The sequence below is a fragment of the Pseudopodoces humilis genome, chromosome 6 (assembly GCF_049639895.1).
Source record: "Pseudopodoces humilis isolate 2021_Gansu_Grassland_sample_001 chromosome 6, ASM4963989v1, whole genome shotgun sequence".
NCBI classification, from domain to species: Eukaryota; Metazoa; Chordata; class Aves; order Passeriformes; family Paridae; genus Pseudopodoces; species Pseudopodoces humilis.
This window is the reverse complement of record NC_142205.1, coordinates 70217809-70237074: the sequence shown is the minus strand read 5'-3', so window position 1 is coordinate 70237074 and position 19266 is coordinate 70217809. Positions and strand designations below refer to the sequence as shown.

Sequence of the window (19266 nt, the reverse complement as noted above, 5' to 3'; positions counted from 1 at the left end):
CACTAACCCCAAACCAAATTCCACAGAATCACTTTGACCAAGGAATGGGAAAAGCAAAGATAAAGGAGAGTGCTTATGTCCGTGACTTCTGCTTCCAAAACCTAGGAGTTTTGAATGGAAACCCATCAGGGAACCTCACGTGGCCAAATTAGCAAGTGAATGATGCTGGGGAGTCACTTTTTACTTCAAAGGGTGACTTAAACAATTGCTTTACACTCTTTCCATTTTTCTTCACTGTTGTTTGCTTTCCTTTTCCTTCCTCTCAAAGCCTTACTGGCAAGGGCATCTAACTTCGTTTGCAGAGTAGGCAAAAGGAAGCTCTCCGGTATTTGTTCGTTTCCAGCATTATGTCTTCCTAATTAAATTTCTGCGCATCTCTGTTCAGTGTTAGGCCACTACTGAAGGAGGTGTCTCCTGCAGTTCAGCCACCAGCGTGAGCCAACCTAAGGCTTTTTTCCAAAGCTCACGACAGGAACAAGCAGCTTTCCAACCAACCCGACAATTCCCTGGGGAGCTGAAACCACAACAGGCAGCTTCTGTCAGTATTCCCAGACATGACCACACTGTAATCCTTACACAAGGACAGATCCACAGACTGGATCTACTCTACAGTATCCAGCAAAACTTAGATTCCCATTTTTCCCCTAAGAGAAATTGTAGTCTTATCACATCAATTCATCCTACAGCCTGTGGAAATCAGAGCTACAGTGTTCACTCGCCGAGATAACAAAACTTGCTATAAAGCACAAACTTGGAAAAATCACATTTTTGCTAATTGAGTACAACTTTTCCTCAGGCTTTCACCTACCCCCAAGGGATGCTTACTATCTTCTGGGATTAAACTCACTGCAGAAGCCTTTGGAGTGTGCCAAGAGCTGCTTACTCTTGCACATAGGCCATTCTCAGACCAAATTTATTGAAAATACTTTTCCCACTGCACCTGAGGGATGTCTGGGAAACAGTGTTTGGAGGAAAATGAGAAGAGCCTGAAGTCAAAGAGTAAGATGCTGGCAGGAGACAGTGTGAACACAGAGGATTATTAATAGTGTCTCCTTTTTCCACTTGAAAATAAAGAGAGTTCTGGGTATTGAGATACACCCCCCTAGGCCTACAGATGAATCCGGAGTTTTAAACAAAGGCTTCTTGTTAAACAGCAACAATTAAAAACAAAAACAACCTTAGCACACGATATATTTTAATGGAACCGTCCTTGACGTGCAACATGAAGGCAAACTCATTTCCTGGCAGCCTGACTCAGTCTAATGGACTAGGAGGCTGCAGTTTTTCCACTCCTCCTAATGACTTGTTGCAATGGAGATGAGTGCTCTGCGTACAGCAATGCCATCTTCTGGCACAGTTCCTGTGAGAAAGGCCACTTGCTGAATACCACTAGAAGAAAGCTCCTGTTTTGGGAAAACAGAAACTCAGACTCCACAATAAATCTCAAATATTTCCCCTCTCCACTGCACTTGCTGTTGGGCTCTAATTGTTTGAGGGCGTAGAGCGAGGCAGTGGGAGCACACACATTGTGTGGCTGTAGGAGCCAAGTACAGCACTGAGGGAGAGCATTTACAGGCTCAAAACAGGGATGAGTTCAAAGCCCAGCGATGGAGGAGTCTGGCAGGAAGGGCAAGCACTCACCTACAGCCAACTTTCCATATTCCTGGGAAAATGAGCAAAGGTTTCACACGTCTGACTTTTTTACTTCTGTATTCCTGGACAGATAATCGATATTAAGCAACAGCAAAGATTGAAAACACGTGGTATTTACACTGAGGAAACGAACATGGGCTGGCATTCCATGACTCCCTCACCATTCCCACTTGCTGAACAATCTCCATTTGGCCTACGGAGGTGTAGTAGGACAGCCTTAGGATAAGATTTCCCACTAAATTCAATGCCTATGCTTCTTTCTTTCCCCCCAAAATTTCCAAGATTCATGCTACAAGTATGCATTGAGAGTACAGACTTAAAACTCAAGAAAATCAGATCTTAAGTAGTTCTAGACTGAAACAATACCTGAGAAGAAACAACACCGGAATTCCTAACTACTGTGTCATTTGATACCAAAAAATTTCTCCCTGGGAAGCAGATACACTGCAGAGGTGCTAACCTGGCAAGCTCAGCCAAAACAGCCCATGCTCCGCTGCTTCTAAGATACCTACAGCAGTAAGATGATGACCAGACAATTGCAGTTGATTCCTTTTCCTCTCTGACATTTTCATGATGCAACTCATCCAAAGATGAACTCATCCAAAAAAAAAATACTCTGCAACACCCATAAAAGCTCAATTTCATTTTCACTTAACCAACAAAAAAAAATAATTAAAGGAATTGGGTTTTGCGACTGAAATCAGCCACTCGAGCTCTAGGATATTTGTTTATTAAAAAAAGTTCCCCCTTCACATATCTATTTAATAGAAGAAAAGCATATTTTAAATGCTCACACTTCCATGCATGAGAAAGATATTTTGGGCTGTAACTTGTCGACAGTCGGACAAAGCTGAAAGTGTTTTACTTGCATTTCCAATTGCTTTGATGCTTTCCATTGTTTTTCCTTTGCTTCTTTCCCACTGTCAGTTTTGTTTACCTCTTCTCTCACCCCTGCATCTTTCAGGGAATTTCAATTCCCATTAAAAGGGGGCTTCCCCAACTTCCCTGTACAGCAATTATTCTCTTTTGCTTTTGCTCTAAGTCTCTGAGAAGAGTATCGCCTTCCTCAATGCTTGCAATTTATATCTTAACAAGTTGTTTGTACAAAAAAAGCAACTAGAAAACACTTATGTTTGAGGAAAGTTCATCAGTTACTTTTTAAGATAAGAATTTCATAGGTTTTGGACTAGAAAGAAGATACATGATAAATGCCACCCAGTTTTCAGAGCCCTTCAAGTCCTAGATTTCTGCCTTATGCTGGTGAACAACTAAACTGGCTGTCACATCAAAGGTGTCATTTTTCTAAAGCCCTAACCTTTGAATCTGAGTTTCCAGTGCTGCTGCTCACAAAGCCAGGTTTGTTTTAGTATCAGTTTTAAAGAACAGCCACTTGGGCAAACCAGACTGTCTGAATCTGTCAGCATCTTGGCCTGGCATATCTCGAGGCTATGTCCTGAAAAAACTCCTTCCAATCCACACTGCTAAAGCATTAAAAGCAAATAAGAGGAAGAAATGCAGCTTTGCAGCCATCAGAATTGCTCTAGGAGATGCCCGAGTTATTTGAACAACATTAAAGTTGCAACATGAGTCGCATCTTCAGAAAATGCATATGGGAAATGTCTGACTGAAATGAATTCTTAGGTGACTAATGAAGAGAAAGCTCCAAGAAAACTGCTTCCCATAACAAGTTGTGTCTTGATGAACTTATTCCCATAGACTCCCATTAGACTAAGGTCAACAGTTAGAGATAAGATCCGTTCTCTCAACAATTCTTGCTGGTTGATAATAATTTGCTATCAGAAATTCCATGTCTCATCTTTCACAATTTTAAATATGTGCAGAGGAAAATGCTTTGATCAGGCTCTCTGCTGACATTTTGGCAGAAAGAAGGGACGCACATATGGAGGCCTGGCCTACGGTTCAAGTGCATTTTCAAAAACTGTTTTGATTTATCTGGTAAACCATTCTATAAAAAAAATCAGCCAGGCAGGCACCTCCAAGAAAACAACACTAATACTGGAAATACTTTTGGTTAAATAGAACTTACCCTCTGGACACATTTACGTAACCACCCCTAACGCTGGCCCAACATATGGAGTAAACAGAAGAAACGGGCAACTGCAGTCACTCAAAACATGAGGCTGAAGAGCTGACACAGTCAGGTTTGGGTTTAAAGGCCCTTTCAGCCAAGCATCCTGTTTATTTCCCCCTCTGTGGGGGATACCAATCGTTCAAAATAATATTGCTTGGGACTTGCTGCCCAAATTCTCAATCACTGTCTAATTTTGCTTTTTAAGAGAATTTGAATGCTGATGTTCTGTGATCATCAAGCAATACGGCAAATAACACAATTATGTCTAGAAAATACACAAAAGCTGCAGAATCATCAATACCCCCAACAGGGCAATGGATATGAAAACGGTGCTACTGATATCTTGGGAGCTGCAGACTTATTTTCCTTACAAAGCTACAAATTACTAGCTTAAAGCTACTCCAGTATCTCAGTTATTTATGCATTAATACATATGACACCAGGATGAAAAGCTCATTTTTTCCATCTTACCATTCCATCTCACCTTGATGTTAACCACGCTTCCAACACAACTGTGGCTGCAAGCAGTTGATAATGCAGCAGGGCAATTCCAGAGGCAAGGATGCAAACTGTTGTGCCTGGGTGAAGATGTTTGAAAGCAAAAGCAATATCCTTACCTCAGCTCTAGCAACCTTCCTCCACGTGAGCAAACAGCAGGCTGCCTGACAGGCTTTTGCAGAGACATGTGAAATCAAGATCTGGTCTCTAATAGGTAAAAATTCATCCTCACACAAGATAAAAAAGTGCCAACAATGAAGAACACATTGCTAATTTCAAGATCTCATTATCTGAGAGTTCTTTCCATAGGGGTTTATTAACAGGTCCAACCTTTTCTGGCTTGGGCAAACCTACAGTAAACAGAGACTTCCAATACCCAACATATGAAAAACCTTAGGAAATAGAAATCAAATTGAATTAAAAAGCACTTAGGGCCAAATGTACTAACTCTGCAGCTCAGCAGCTGAACACGGTGGGGTTTTTTTCCTACTGGGTTATCTTTTCAGAGGCCGTCCAACTACACAAACCAGGCAATCTTGCCCATGTGCCTACAAGGCTTTTCACCCAGTGCAGAGGTTTAACTCCAGGTTTTTAAGTGCTCTTGCAAAGGAAGGACTGAGGAAGGCACAGAGGACAGCATGAGACACAAACACATTCGTACGCAGGATATCTGAAAAGCGTACGCTGTTCAAATATTTGGCTAGTTACACGACTTTTCTTCTGAAGTTCATGCATCTGGGTAAACACAAGCATTTCCCATGTCTACTGGTGGCCAAATTCCTCATGAACAATCCCAACAATGTAAATTTGGAGTCGGAAGTGAAATGTTTGTGGTGTCAACTAATACACAGCAGCAACAGTGTTTGTGTCTGGCAACAAAGTCAAACAGTGGGCCCTGATGGCAGCACCAAGGCTGGTGGTTGCTTTGTTTGTTTTTACAGTTGTAGGGTTTTTTCCCCTCATATTCAGAGTAACACCTGAATTACACAGAAATAACCAATCTTGAATCCCTGCACTTTGCAAATCAAGTAAACCAAAGCAAGGCAACTCTGCAGAGCTTACACTTGGGGTCACAGATGGCACAGCTGCAGCTCCACACCATGTTTCAGAGCTGGTTTGACACTGTTCTCTTTGGAGAAAGAGCTTGGTGCCAGCTGAGCACTTGTCAGGTAAAACAGGATTAATGGATGTTCTTTCCTCAAGAAGGCGAGACATGAGTGTTCATAGCAGGGAATCACGATTGATGACAACTCATCTCAAAAACCTGAGACAGACTTCTTCATTTTTTTTTTTTTTTTTTTTTTTTTTTTTAACTGACATAGATGCTGATCTGCCCTTTAAAAACTGACTTTTGTTACGTCTGGTATTGTGGGCAATACAGACAAATTAAAAGCTGCCTATATCAAGACACAAGTAACTTTACCTGCAACTGTTCATTTAAGACTTCGAGGAGGGAAGATTCCCATCTTTCCTGATACCTTGTTTCCAACTGTTGCAGCCACCAGCGTAAAATTTTAACACGACTTTTCCAGCTTTACACCAGAGTAACTTTTCAACCTAACGACTAGAGCAATAAAAAGGTAAATAAAATTAAAGTAAAATTGCAACCAATACATCTAGATGTAGATGCAACACTGCTTTCACCTTTGCCAGGATCCTTAATGGAGATATTTATTTACTAGCAGGAGATAAAATTACATTTGCACAGGTTTTACATCCACAGGAGGGATGGAAAACCAACACAAAATGCCAAGTGCATACTCTTGTCCAGTATGTGTCTGTTAGAAGAGAAGGATTTCTCCAAATGTGTACTGATTTCTATATGAATGTTTATGATCATCTAAATTTGATACTCATATTGCATAAATTATACATTAAATGGGCTCTGAGTGAAATACATCATCATTAACATAATTAAAAAGGCAAGAGGAGTGTTACCTTTTATAGTTATTCCGTGGCTTCCACTGGATCTTAAGTATAAAAAAGTCAATGGCTCAGCTGTCATAATCTATGTTACCATGGTAAGTGTTCTGCCATACATAATTCCATCTGCCTACAAACAGGGACCAAAAATACATATTTGTGTCATCTCTAAAGGAGAAGATTTAATTTTTCACTCCTATGTCAAAGAAAACACATTTATATTTGTAACGGCATTTAGGTCAGGGTTATTTTATGACAAGTACAGTCAATGTGCCAATTACAGATATCAAAAGTTTAAGAAAGATTTGATAAACCATCCATTTACAGCAGGAATTTTTTCTTGTCTTTGATTTCTCAATACTTACTTCTCCTGCTCTAACCTTTTTATCTTCCTACAATACAAAAATCTTTCTTTGGAATGCACCTTAAGCCAGTATTTTTCTACTTTTTTCTTCCAGATGAGTGTGTCATAATGTGCTATTCTAGCTATATCACTGGAAAAATAAGTCTAGAGGGGTCCCTGCAATTTCTTCACAAAGTCTATGATGGACACGCTGCCTAGTAGATCCTGAAAAGCGTGTATTGCCACAGCAAAAGGACATCACGTAAACCTTCAAGTATCTTTCACCAAAAGCAGTGTTCTCTTTGGAATAAGACTTGAAATGGCCTCTCTTTACAACACTGGACATTCCACAGGTGAGCAACTGTGACAAGTACAAAATAAGTTCCCTTGGGAATTTTTTAACAAAGATTCTGCAACAATGAGCCACTCATTGTTGATCGATTCCTCAGGTTGCATGTGCAAGCCTTAGAAACCCCATTTAAAAACCATCTGAACTGAAAACTAAGACAAAATGAGTATTGAGACAGTACAATCCCTCCAACCTGTTGCACATGTTCAGTTTACCTCAACATGTGTGTTGCAACATTAGCTCGCTTATTCTAAGTCATCCTTGGCAGCGCATTCCAGAAGCAGAACCTAACTAAAAAAGTATTAAAAACCTGTTCTTTACACAGACCTGAAGTTGGCTGCCCTGGGGTGAATATGGATTTTGTTACTTCTGCAGAAGCAGCACAGACTAAATAAGGGATTTCAAGCTGAAACTAAGGTGACCAACTCCCACCAACCTCTGTTGAATAGCAGCAGGACTGGGCAGATAATTGCTTTATGCTCTGGGTTTGGTTTGTCATAGCAACAAGTAGGAGAGGAAGCCGGAGGGTTCACTAGGAGCTTGTTTTTACAAAACATGGCATTTCTGGGATTTCAAATTGATAGATCATAATTAGGATCACAGTCATCATGACATTCTATTACTCATTTCCAAAACAAAATGGTGTTGCTCAGCAATTTTCTCTGAAATTAATCTCTAACCTGCAAAACCTTGATGAAAAGGAAAAGAAATCACAGATGCAACACAGCCACACTTGGAGGGGAAATTGTTGCAGGGAAGAGAGAAGCATGCTGCACTTCTACACCCCATAAAGATCAACGCCAAAGCTCCCAGAGACGCTGCTCAAATTAAAGCTCCACGGGACAGCAGTAGCAGAGACTGGCTTTTCTCAGCTTCCAAATGCCTCAAATGACAGAACCTCAGAGAGGTTTAGATAATTTTCCCTTTGCAAAACAGCAAAAGGTGAGCACCTGCCCTTGAGACGTGTGGGAGGCAGCTCCAGGTAAAGGTCTAGGTCTGTGTGCACCCCTCCAAAATGGGCACAGCAAGAAGCAGGCTGACAGGTGCAGAGAATACCAAACTATGTTTAGTTGCAGCAAAGGCTGAGTCAGGTCACATTACAGATAACCAGAGCTTTCTTCCAGCCCCATCACCGCTCTTGGCGATGCCAAGGTTTGCCCCTCACCTCTGCATTGAATCATCAGCAATCTGGTGCTTTTAAAAATACCATTGCAAAGGAGACCCCTGTTTTGTCAAGTGGTGAAGAGTTTCATCAAGGGAGCAGCAACAGCTTAGTTCACACACTAGTGCCAAGACCAGAAGCAGCTACACTACCTGCCAGGAGCAGTGTTATTCTGGGGCATAAGAGGTTGTCACTCATTAGCCCATGCTATGTAATCGATTAAGTCATCTCATGTTACAAAAATAGAGCTCCAAATTGATTTTCTGCAATGCCTGCACCTTGTACCAAATCTAACCACCACCTCCAAAACCTGTCACACAAAATGCTTTGATATGGATTTCATACACATTTGCTTTACTAAATATAGACCCTCTTCTTCGAGCTGAACAAACAGAAGGGGAACTGGCAGCCACTGGAGCCAAAAGGAGTTTTGCAGAGGTAATTTTACTTCTAAATATTTGTACCCAGCTCTTCTGGCTCCCTACTTGCTCTGACTTACCCACCTGTCATTCTGCGAACTGTAAGGCCTCCCCTTTTGTCATTTTAGTGTCATAGAAACTTAAGATCATCTGTCCTTCTCAGCCTCTTTTTTCTTTTTCTTTTTTTTTTATTTAACAAATTATATTCTCCAATTGCATCCTTACAATTTCATAACTCCCATAAAAGCATTACTAAAAATCAAGTTTCTTGTTTGGGGCTTTTGTTTGCTTCAGCAAGCGATCCAGTGGGATGATTAATATAAAGAGCAGGTTTGCTGAATATGAAATAACCCCTCTAATGGTGAAGTGACACACTTAACAGCTTATTATTCCTGTAACAGGGAGGAGGTGAGTGCTCAAATAGCAGGAATCTGGGCTCCTGCTCCAAAGACATTCCTAAGCCATGCCGATTGTTTGCAAACAAATACACAAGAGATCTGTCAGCTCAGAACTGTCAAACTTTCAGCCCCAAATTTGCACATTGCTTATGCAAGGCTTGGACCCAGCAGGTACAAAGTCTATTATCCATTGCTTTCAGCACTCTGTGACCCTCGGGAACAGCCTGTTCTTGCTCTCAGTAAAGTCTGAAGAAGGTTGTGCTGACACTTGCTTGGCATGGGGGGTAAAAATAGGTCTGCAATGGCATCTTTTCATCAATTACTATCATCTGACAAATCATGCGCGCTCTTGGTCCCACAGTTAGAAAAATTCAAGCCAGGTTCAGGAGTGTCAGCTCTACTTTCTGGTTTTCAGGTATGTTCCAGTACTGTCCATACCAGAGAAGCTTAAAATTGTTTGGAACATCCTCCTTGTCAAACACTAGCCAGCCAGGAGAGAGCAGAGAACGCACACACCAAGACAACAAAGAACCCAGTAGGGATCCCAGGTAGAGCATTTCCAGTGCAAGCCTCCAACTGCGACAGGAATAGCCTCATTAAAGGGCAGGTTCAGATACAAGAAGCTATTTATAGGCAATCTAAGACTAAATTATTAGTGACACGCTCTGGGTCTAAAAATTCCCCGAGTTTACAGTGTTACAAGAGCCGTGCACGCAGCATGTGATGCCCCTGAGCGCTACGCTGGGCTAACCCACGGGCTTTGGCTTCCGTGCACCGACCAGCTGCTGCTCCCGGCAGGAACTAAACCCTTCTTGAACCGAGGCCAGGCTATTCACATCCAGCCCGAGCAAATGCGAGTTCCCAGAAAGCTCCTGTGCCGCCACCAGAGTTCTACTCCTGCCCGAGCCCTGCCTCTTCCCCTGCCAGCTCCTGCCACCCACGCCGGGCACACATCAGAGGGAAGGGCAGGCTCCATCAGCCGGTGCCGCTGGAGCCCGGCGCGCATTCCCGAGCGCAGCAGCAGCCGCGGGTCACGGGTCACCAAGTGCTGGCAGCCAGCCCACACCCGGAGGAGGGGGAAAGCCAGATTTTAGAAAGACAAAACTACAAACAAAAAGGTCTCTGAGTGCACTCACAGAGTCTCCAAAGGATATTTCAGAAGGGTTCTGCTCGTGCGATCCAAGAGTCAGTCACTAGCTTAGATCACATACCAAGCACTCCACAATTAATCGGAAAGTTTATTTTTTCCTCTTGGAGCCGCGTATGTGGGAGGGCATTCGGAGAGAGGGGGTGTTTGTTCTGTTTTTAACCCAAAGACTTTAGGTACGAGCTATTTGTGATGGTACGGAGGAGCTGTAAAACACAAACTGCCCTCAGTTTGCTATTCTCTGAATGTACATAGATAGACACATAAATAATCTAGAATTACTTTTTCTTTTCCTCCCTTGAGAAAAACAGGAACCACAACGTTTAGAAACACTGCAGGAGATGAATGAGGTCTGGACACCCTCCATCTTTTCAGAGGTAAGCTCATAAAACAACACTTCACCCTCTGACCTAATATAAACAACAAGGGTATTTACAGCATCGTGTCACTCGCTCGAACCCAGCCACTCCGAATGCTTGAAATTCATTCCCGTCCATCAGATGCCTGTAAGCATCCCATGAGATTCAAGTTCTCTAGCAGGACTTCCAACTTAAGCCAAGACCTCCTTATGCAAGATTGGCAGGACTCTACGTCGCACACACCATTTCCTCACCTCAATCTGCGCCTCACACACGTCCCACGTGCTGCTCAAGGCATAGGCTATTTTCGACCCCAGAAACATCACCTTCAAACAACCAGACCACCTTAATAAATAAAGCAAGGGATGCACTTCATAAAGTTTCTCAGCAGTTTCCAGCAAGCACAGCTTTAATGCTAAAGGCAGCACCCAAGCTGTGGAACTCACCTTGGCTTTAAGTGGTCCGAGCACCATTCCAAGAGAACCCTTGGGAGAGACAGGTCAGCAGTCTGGCCTCCTGGAGCTGTACCTTTGCTTGCACCAGCAAAACTGAACTCAAAGAGTTAACGTGGCGAACACACAACATCTTGTGCAGGGGAATATTGATGAATGTACCCTTGCTGCATAAAAAAAGATTCCTTTAGCATAGGAAGTCACAACTGCCCCACTATATACTGTGCTCCTACTTCTCTTTAGGATCAGTCAAGCTCTGCAGATAAATTAAAATGCTTCCAGACCAGATGGCCAAACCAAACAAAAAACTACAATGAAGTAAATAACATAAGCAGAGACAACAAATACTATCGCTGTCACCAATTTCCTGTCCGGGATCACTTCTGATACTTGTAGGGAACAAGGTGCAGCTTTTGGCTCTGAAGCTCTTCGTCAGAAATTTTATCAGATTTTTTCAATCAGAAGCACACTAGCAAAGCTCTACCCATCTGTGCCTCAACAATGGATGCAGGACACAACCTGCTTCTCCCACCCAAGTTCATAAATCTCCAGCGGGTAATGAACAACAATTTCTAGCTCACACCCCCTCCCCTTTCCCTAAATACTTTTATTTTTCAAATACAGTTACATCTTGAAGTCTGCATCCTGCTGGATACCACAGTTGTTTCTGTGTTCCCAGCTGACTCACCATCTCAGTAAGGACAAACAGGCACTTCAGAAAGAAGGATAAAAGGGAAATAAAGGACAGCCATCAGAACAGAACATATTGTGTTTTCCCCACTCCGTTAGTCAATTCCTTATTAACGCTCAGCCAGGAGGCTTCCATCACCCATTTCCCAGTCAGTGTTTATAGATAGAGAACATGCATTTTCTGAGGTGGCCTCACAGGACACCCCAAAATGAAGCCTAAAGTCCTCTACATAGACAACATTACAATAAATACTTCATAATAAGACACGTGCAGAAACAAAGTATATGTTTGATGTACAGTAGGACTGCAAAAAGCCTTCCAGTAACTTCATAAAGGTCTCACCTCAACAGGCAACAAAGCCACAGACATTAGGAGCAACAAGCTGTGTTTCCAGCAGACAAATGTAATGATCAGCATGGAAAAGCTCACAAAGCATTTTGAGGGTTTTGAACAGTGTGGGCATTTCTGTATGCTTAGAGGCTTTTTACTTACTCATGTGAAAAACGACGTTCACTGTTCCAGTAAATTTCAAAAGGTTTAATAAAAAAGACAATAGGAGATAAAGACAATAAAGCAAATGGTTAAAATGGCCATGTGTTTGGCTCTCTGCCAAGAACTCACCTGGTGTTTTGGAAACACCCTTTATATACCATTTCTATTGCATCAACTTGATGCATGTTCACAGACTTTATGCATATCCAAACTTTTCCATTAACTTGTCTATATTTTCCAAGAACTTTTAAGCATGGCCATTCCTTGGGTCCACCTTTTTAGAGCATATGTGTTTCCTTGGCTCCTTCTTTCCACAGAAGGTGAGTGTTGATAATCAGCAGGGTCCCCATCATCTGTTCATTGAATCTTATCCTAACTAAGCAGAAAGTTCAAACATACTATATTGACTATTACAGCAAAGCAATTTTAGCATTATACATATAGCATTCATCTCCATACTTGCAAAAAGCCAATATAATATGTATTTATAACACTCAGAAGAAGCACAACTTCAGCACTTAACAGCTTAAGGAGCAAACCCTCTAGGGCAGGAGGTGGACAGCGGCAGCTTTTTATCAAAGCAACCTGTGCTATTTGTTTGCTCTCCCATCCCAGTGCACCCCAAGCACAAGAAGAGGTTGCAGCCTCACTAGAATTCCCACAGCATGGCAGGCTACCTGCTCCACCACACCCTGATGGATGACAGACACCCCCTCACCACACAAAAAATGGGGGGAAGCCCCCTCCCCACACTAAAAATGGTGGGAAGCCTCCTCCCCACACACAGAATGGCAGATGGGCTCCCCTCCCCACACAAAAAATGGCAAAGAGACCCCCTCTCCATACAAAATGATGGACAGGCCCACTCCCCACACAAAAAATGGCGGACTAGCCTCCCTCCCCACACAAAATGGCGGACAGGCCCCCTCCCCCCCACAAAATGGCGGACTAGCCTCCCTCCCCAAACACAAAATGGCGGACTAGCCTCCCTCCCCACACACAAAACGATGGACAGGCCCCCTCCCCACACAAAAAACGGCGGGAAGCCCCTGAGGCAAGGGGTATCTCTAACTACGACATGTACTAAGAAAGCCTCAAGCGTTGGTCTGTAAAGTACCAAATCTGCATATCAACATCCAAAAGTCAACTTTCAATAACTCTGTGAAATACAAATCATGTAAGGAAGGGAAAAACACGAGGGAAAAAAACCTGAAAGAAATAAACAAAAAAGAAAAGGAAAAAAGGGGAGAAAAAAAGAAAAAAAATTAAGGAAAACTAAAAAAGGAAAAGGAAAAATGAAAAAAAAAAAAGAGAAGATAAAGGAAAAATAGAGAAATTAAAATAAGAAAAAATTTTAAAGAAACAAAAAACCCAAATAATTCAAAAATATTTTTAAAATAGAAAACCACACACAAAAATCACAGAAAGAGCTAAAAAAAGCCAAACAACCCAGCAATCAAACCCTCTACTCTTCCCTCAGGGTATAATCCATATAAAACAGAACGCCTGCAAACAAACTCCACATCACAGCATCTCCCAAGCAGAAAGAAAGTAGAACTGACACACAAATCAGCGCCAAATTACAAGCCTCACTTCAGCCTGCTTCCTAAGCACTTCTAATAAAAACAAACATGAAAAAACCCCCATGAAAATACAGAGTAAGCCCCTACCCGTGTGTCCCAGGAGGAGCCCTGCAGTCCTAGTGAGGCTGTGGCTTCTGGAACCTTCCAGCCCCAGGTGCCGCTGATCTGTGGAATGAGCCCCTGCCCAAGGAGCATCAGCTGGGGAAACTCACCCAGTCCGTCCAGGACATGGGAACCCATCGATCTATCCTCTCAGAAACTCCAGAGATGGTAATAGTAACCGCAAGACCTTGTCTGTTTCTCTTCCCACCTGACTACTCTGATATTGCACAAACATCAGAACAGCTGAAGCTATTTACTAAATTAACTTTGTCTGCAAACTCGTTTAATGCCCACCTGGAACTGGCTTTTCTTTCTCCATTTTTTTTTTTATTTTGCTTTTCCACACTTTTTCAGCAAAACCACAAGAGATCTAATTGGAATATGAACTGCAAATTTTTAATTCTTCCCTTCCACCGTAGGTTAGAAATGGTAGCTAACACGAAAGGGACTTTTGTGGATGCGGAAAATTTTCACATGTCTTAATTCTATTAGTTTACAACTACTTGGTGCTTGGTTTTGCAACGCAAATAACACTATAGCACTGTAATTTTTATTTGCTATCTCAACACACATAGTCATTTATGCCCTAGCTGTAATTACTTTTTCCTACATTAGGCTACATCTATTATGCAGCAGGTTCATTATGTTTTATATTTCATCATTTCAATTCAGTGGGAAGACATTTTCTAGCACCCGTTCCCCTTTGATATGGCAGAGAAGAGTTCAGTGGAATAAAAAGGTTCAGTTTGATGGATGTTGGCTTTATCCTGTGCCATGCCACCTAAGCAAGTGCTTCACTAGCCTGATTTTTCAAACCATTCTAGTTCCCAAAAAATTACTTGTAATTCTTTATGGTGGCAGAAGGTAAAATAAAAATAAATAAATAAATAAATAAAAAGAAGGTAAAATCAAATTCAAGTTCAAAGAAGCCTTGAAGATGTGGATTTCAAACAAACCAAAGTTTTGAAATGATGGAACTAGAATCAGCAGCAGCAGAGATGTGGAGGGGAACAACATGCTGTCCGAAGCAAAGAGAGGCTGGGAGAGGCATTGGCCTAAATCACCCATGAAAGAGAAGCTTAAAATATCCTCAAGTCTTGCCAATTGTTAGCAGGGGACAAAGTACATCCCGCAGTAGGGGAAAACCTGGATTAGAAAAGGCAGGAGCAAAGCACAACAGTAGCATATGAACAGCCACTGGGGTATGAACAACCTCTAAGAAGGATCAAAGGGAGTATAAAAGAAGCAAAACTGAGCAAAGTTACAAGGAAACTCCTTGAGAAAAGAAAATAAAAATAAGAAATCTGGTTCCTGCCCTCCCACACCAATTGAAGAAGAGATTTTTGTCAAGCTCTAGGAGCAGACTTCACACCAACTAACACACATCTATTAAGAGTTCATGTAAGCTGACAGGCTGGAAAACTGTAGGATGTGAGATGAATTGGCTGAATTCTCAATACAGGGCCCTTTTGCCACTCAAACATCCCTGGAGAAGCAGAATGCCAGCAGCTCTGTTCTGCATCTTCCCACGTCCACACCAGCACTCTTCATCTGCACACCACGGTGTTCTCTCTCCAGTTTTAGAGCTTTAGTTCTTAATCCAAACCCCAAGTTCAGAATCCCCAAAATACCCACGTCCTTTTGGATTTACAATTACATCCAAGCATATTTCAGAGAAGGGGAAAAAAAAAAGAAAAAAGAAAAAGCTGGAATAGGAAAAGAAGGATATGCATTTTATGGACAGGTGTCTTACCAAAAGAAAATGAGATGGAATGAAGCGATTTAAGGGGGATCAATAAAGCACGACAGCAGGACAATTAGCACGTGAATGCTGTACATTGCTTGATGATAAGGAACTTCACCTGAGATTAGTTGTATGACTGTGGAAGACACTCCTGCACACTTTCTTTCCATATCAGATAATGGATTAGGATCACTGATTTGTTCCTGCACACTCAGGGGTGCAGTGGGAGAGCAGTACCTGCATGTTAGTTACCATGTTCTCATGCAAGACACTATCTGGCCTGCTTATTTTATTTGAATATTTTTTTACTGTATTTAAATTTCTTTTTGAAAAGTGCAGCATTGACAACTAAAAGGAAAAACAGTGGAAATAATTCACTTGACTGCTGCTAAGAGAAACAACCTCCATCCTATTCCAAATACAAGGGTCTCTATAGTGTAATTTACAACAGCTTGGTCTTTTATTTGGTGCATTCTTGATCAAGCTTTATGTAACAAAAGTCACTGTTATCTTGACCCCAGTAACTTAAGCCAAATTTCAATGTAACAACACAGGTGTTTCAGGTAAAATGCAGTTCTTGCTAAAACAGGTTCACAGATGTAAATATTATCCTCAATTCTGCAAGTGCCCTCAATATATATTTCAAATAAAGAACACGTTTAAAGACCTCTTAGATGAACTGAAAGACAGGAGAAACTCCACAAATACCAATTTGTTTCTTCAGTGAGTCTTGCTCTCAGGCTGCAAGCCAGAACTAACCTCAAGGATCTCCCAAAGGGACCCGAGTAACGGGAATTCAGCACGTTGCCAATATCAGTTTTCATTCAACATGATCACAACAAGTGCAATGTGATAGCAAAAGTCAGCACAACAGCTTCAGACAAACATGTTCACTTCCCTTTTGTTTGCACTCCTCCCCTGCTAAGGATGCAAGAAACGCTTGGCAAAGTGAGAGGCCAATAGCGATTTGTAGGCATACAGATTGACTTCTGCCAGTGCTGTGTTCTTTACCTTGGTCTGAAGCGCCTTTGGGAATTTATTTACGGAGTTTCCCGCTCCTGTGAAGGTCACCCAATAAGCTGTGTGTATGATGTCTCTTTGAAGGGCAGCAAAAAATTAAAATAAATGAATAAACAAACACTCACCAGACTTTACCTCAGTCGTAGTTCAGAGAAACATGACTGATGAGTCATTCCTTTCTAAATGCAATTAAAAATAATTCTAAACATAGAGCGGACGAAATGCAGAGGAAGACAGTAAAACAACCCTAGTAGGCATTTTTTTAATGAGTAATTTCTGCCTACTGATTCAGGATACTCGTTTCTTTCTCATGTAAAATGAATAACCCCGTGAGAAGTCAATTCAGAACGCTCCGGAGAACGCAGCAGTCTGGGTTTGCTGCTGGATGTGCAGCGATAAATAATTGGTAACCTTGTGTTTCCCAGCTGCTGAGGAGCAAACCAAAGGTCTGAAACAAGGAGGATCATAGGAAGGGAGCTGTCTTCAAAGGACTTGGTCGCTGCTGGGAAGGATACTGTTTACCTGGTCTCAGTAAGCACACGGGCTACGTTAGAGGCAAAGAGAAGCCAGTTTCAATGAGGATCCCCGGCGCTTGGGGTCCTCACCCCCAACTCTTTCCTCCCCTACCTGGGACTTCCTTTCCATCCTCAATACTTCTCACCTATCCTTGCTGATGACACCTACTATAGGTCAGCAATAGACTGGAGAGATCCTTGCTGGTCATTCGCCCTCCTAAAACCAAACTTCAGGACTAAAATCACTTTTTCTTCTGGTTTCCAGCGGGGAACAGAACAGGAAGTGCCAAAATACTCGGGTCGAGGGGGCAGCTGTTCTTGTGCCATTTGCAGCCAGAGTCATCAGCAAACCCACACAAAGGCCTTTTTGCTGGAGTTGCCCAGCCCAAACTTCCGGCGTGTAAGGGGACTGGCAAGTTTAAATACTCCTCCAAACTCTCAGATGTCTGTCCAGACTCCTGAGATCTCCTCATCAATGCTACCACCAGTAAAAATGGAAGGGGAGGTAAAAAAAAAAAAAAAGTAGGATGGGATTTATATTTGGATTTACGTTTGAGTACATACATACTACACTAATCTGATTACTCACAGGGAATCCTCCTTTACAACAGCTTTTCCTTTATTAACCTTATTTTCTTTATCAATAACCACCGTAACATCCCAGCCTTAGCAGGAGCATGCAAACGGAACACACGGGCACCGCAACCCTCCATTTCTGCCTCTCCCATGTTCAGGAGACACCGAGGGCTCACGGAACGAACCCCGCAGACACCCAGCAGCAGCTCGGCCTCGCCGACCCAGCCGGGTCAAGAACGTCAAACAACACCTGGGACCAACTTGCCCATTGCAAATGTAAATTAATGCAGCAGCAGCCGCCGCTAAGAACAGAGCTCCCGCCTTGCGCGGGGAGAGATGCGAGCGGAAAAGCGCTGCATGCAGCAGGAGCGGGAGCAGCCTCTCGGAAACTGCTGCATTAGGTTAATTAGGATTTTATTCATGCCTTCGGACCCGCGCTGCAGCGCCGCACCACTGTCAAGTTAGACACGCGTGCCTGCGCTCCCCTCTGCGTGTGACGGTGCGGGCACACCTGCGCAGGTGCCGCCTGCAATGCTTTCGGCATAGCAACGGGATCCCTGCTTTACTTGTCGAAGCGGGCTTTTTACCGAATAGAACAGAAGCCATCCCTCGCTCCACCATCCACCTGCCTTCCTCTAAACTGCCCGATGCACTTGCCGGCCGCTCGCAACCCCGCCTCCCGCGCCCCCTCCGCACCCCGCGGGCTCCGTGCCCCCCCCGCTCCCCGCTCGGCTCGGGGGGACGCCGCGGGCCGCCCCCCGCCCCTGCCCGGCCGGGGAGCACCCACCTGGCGAAGGCGAGGCGGGCCGGCGGGGGGCGAGGGGCCGCCTCCCGGCGCGGGGGGCGCGGGCGAAGCCATCTTCGGCTCCTTCCCGCCGCCGCCCCCCTCCTGTCAGCCCCCCGCGGCCGCCACCATGCCGGGGAGCCGCGGGTGACCTTGGCGGGCCGGTGGGCGGCTGGGGGTGCGGGGGGTGCGGGAGAGCAGCGGCCGCGCTCCCGATGGATGAGCTCACGGACACATCGGCGGCTGCCGGCGGGCGGCGCGGGAGGAGGACCCGCCTCGTCCTCCCCCTCCCCGCCCGACACACACACACACACACACACACTACACCCCACCCGCGATCACACCGCCGAGCTCACAGACACGGCTCCTGCACATCTGCCAGCCACGCGTGCTGAACACGCGGGGGCTTTTGTTTTAAATGACAGCGTTGTGTTGCACCTTCCCCCTTGGGCTCCAAGTGTCAAAACACAGGGATAAACCCGCGGCCCGGCGTTGTAGAGAAACGCGGGTATCCTCAGCTGTGCTTGTCCTCATATCCCACCCCTCTGCTCGCAGGGTTTTAAATACCCGAGTGCCTCTTGGACATTGTCTGGGAGGACGATCAATGAGGGAGAATTCTTCCCTGCTGCCTGTATTCGTATCTTTTAAGGCCAGGGGGAACCCTATGATCAGAGAACCTCATCTCCTACATATGACAAGAATTTCTGGGAATACAATTTCCTTCGAAAACACACCCCGAACAGCTGGTGAAGCTACAACATACGCATCAGGAAAGCGATTTAAAATAACAAAGTTAAGATAAATCCATTCCATCCCTAGGCAAGCGGTTCCAATGACTAATGACACTAATTTATCTCCAAATTTCAACCACGGGAGATCACTACACCCCTGCCTCCCTTTCTGCCCAAGGAAACCTTCACTCGCTCACATTCAGATGGCACCATGCCACAAATCCTCACCAAAA

General features: G+C 43.8%; 1 protein-coding gene across 2 annotated transcripts in view; it reads right to left on the bottom strand.

Moving 5' to 3' along the window:
- ANK2 (ankyrin 2) overlaps positions 1-18502 on the bottom strand; it is a 274114-nt gene extending 255612 nt beyond the window's left edge. Inside the window, exon 1 of one of the 2 annotated variants that reach the window (XM_088055994.1) lies at positions 18306-18502. In XM_088055994.1, coding sequence (XP_087912120.1) covers positions 18306-18377 — 72 coding nt within the window. In that variant the 5' untranslated portion in view covers positions 18378-18502. Of the gene's footprint in view, positions 1-13648; positions 13759-18305 lie in introns of those variants that run through there. The other variant, XM_088055992.1, reaches the window with a different exon arrangement.
- Between the last annotated feature and the right edge of the window lie 764 nt (positions 18503-19266).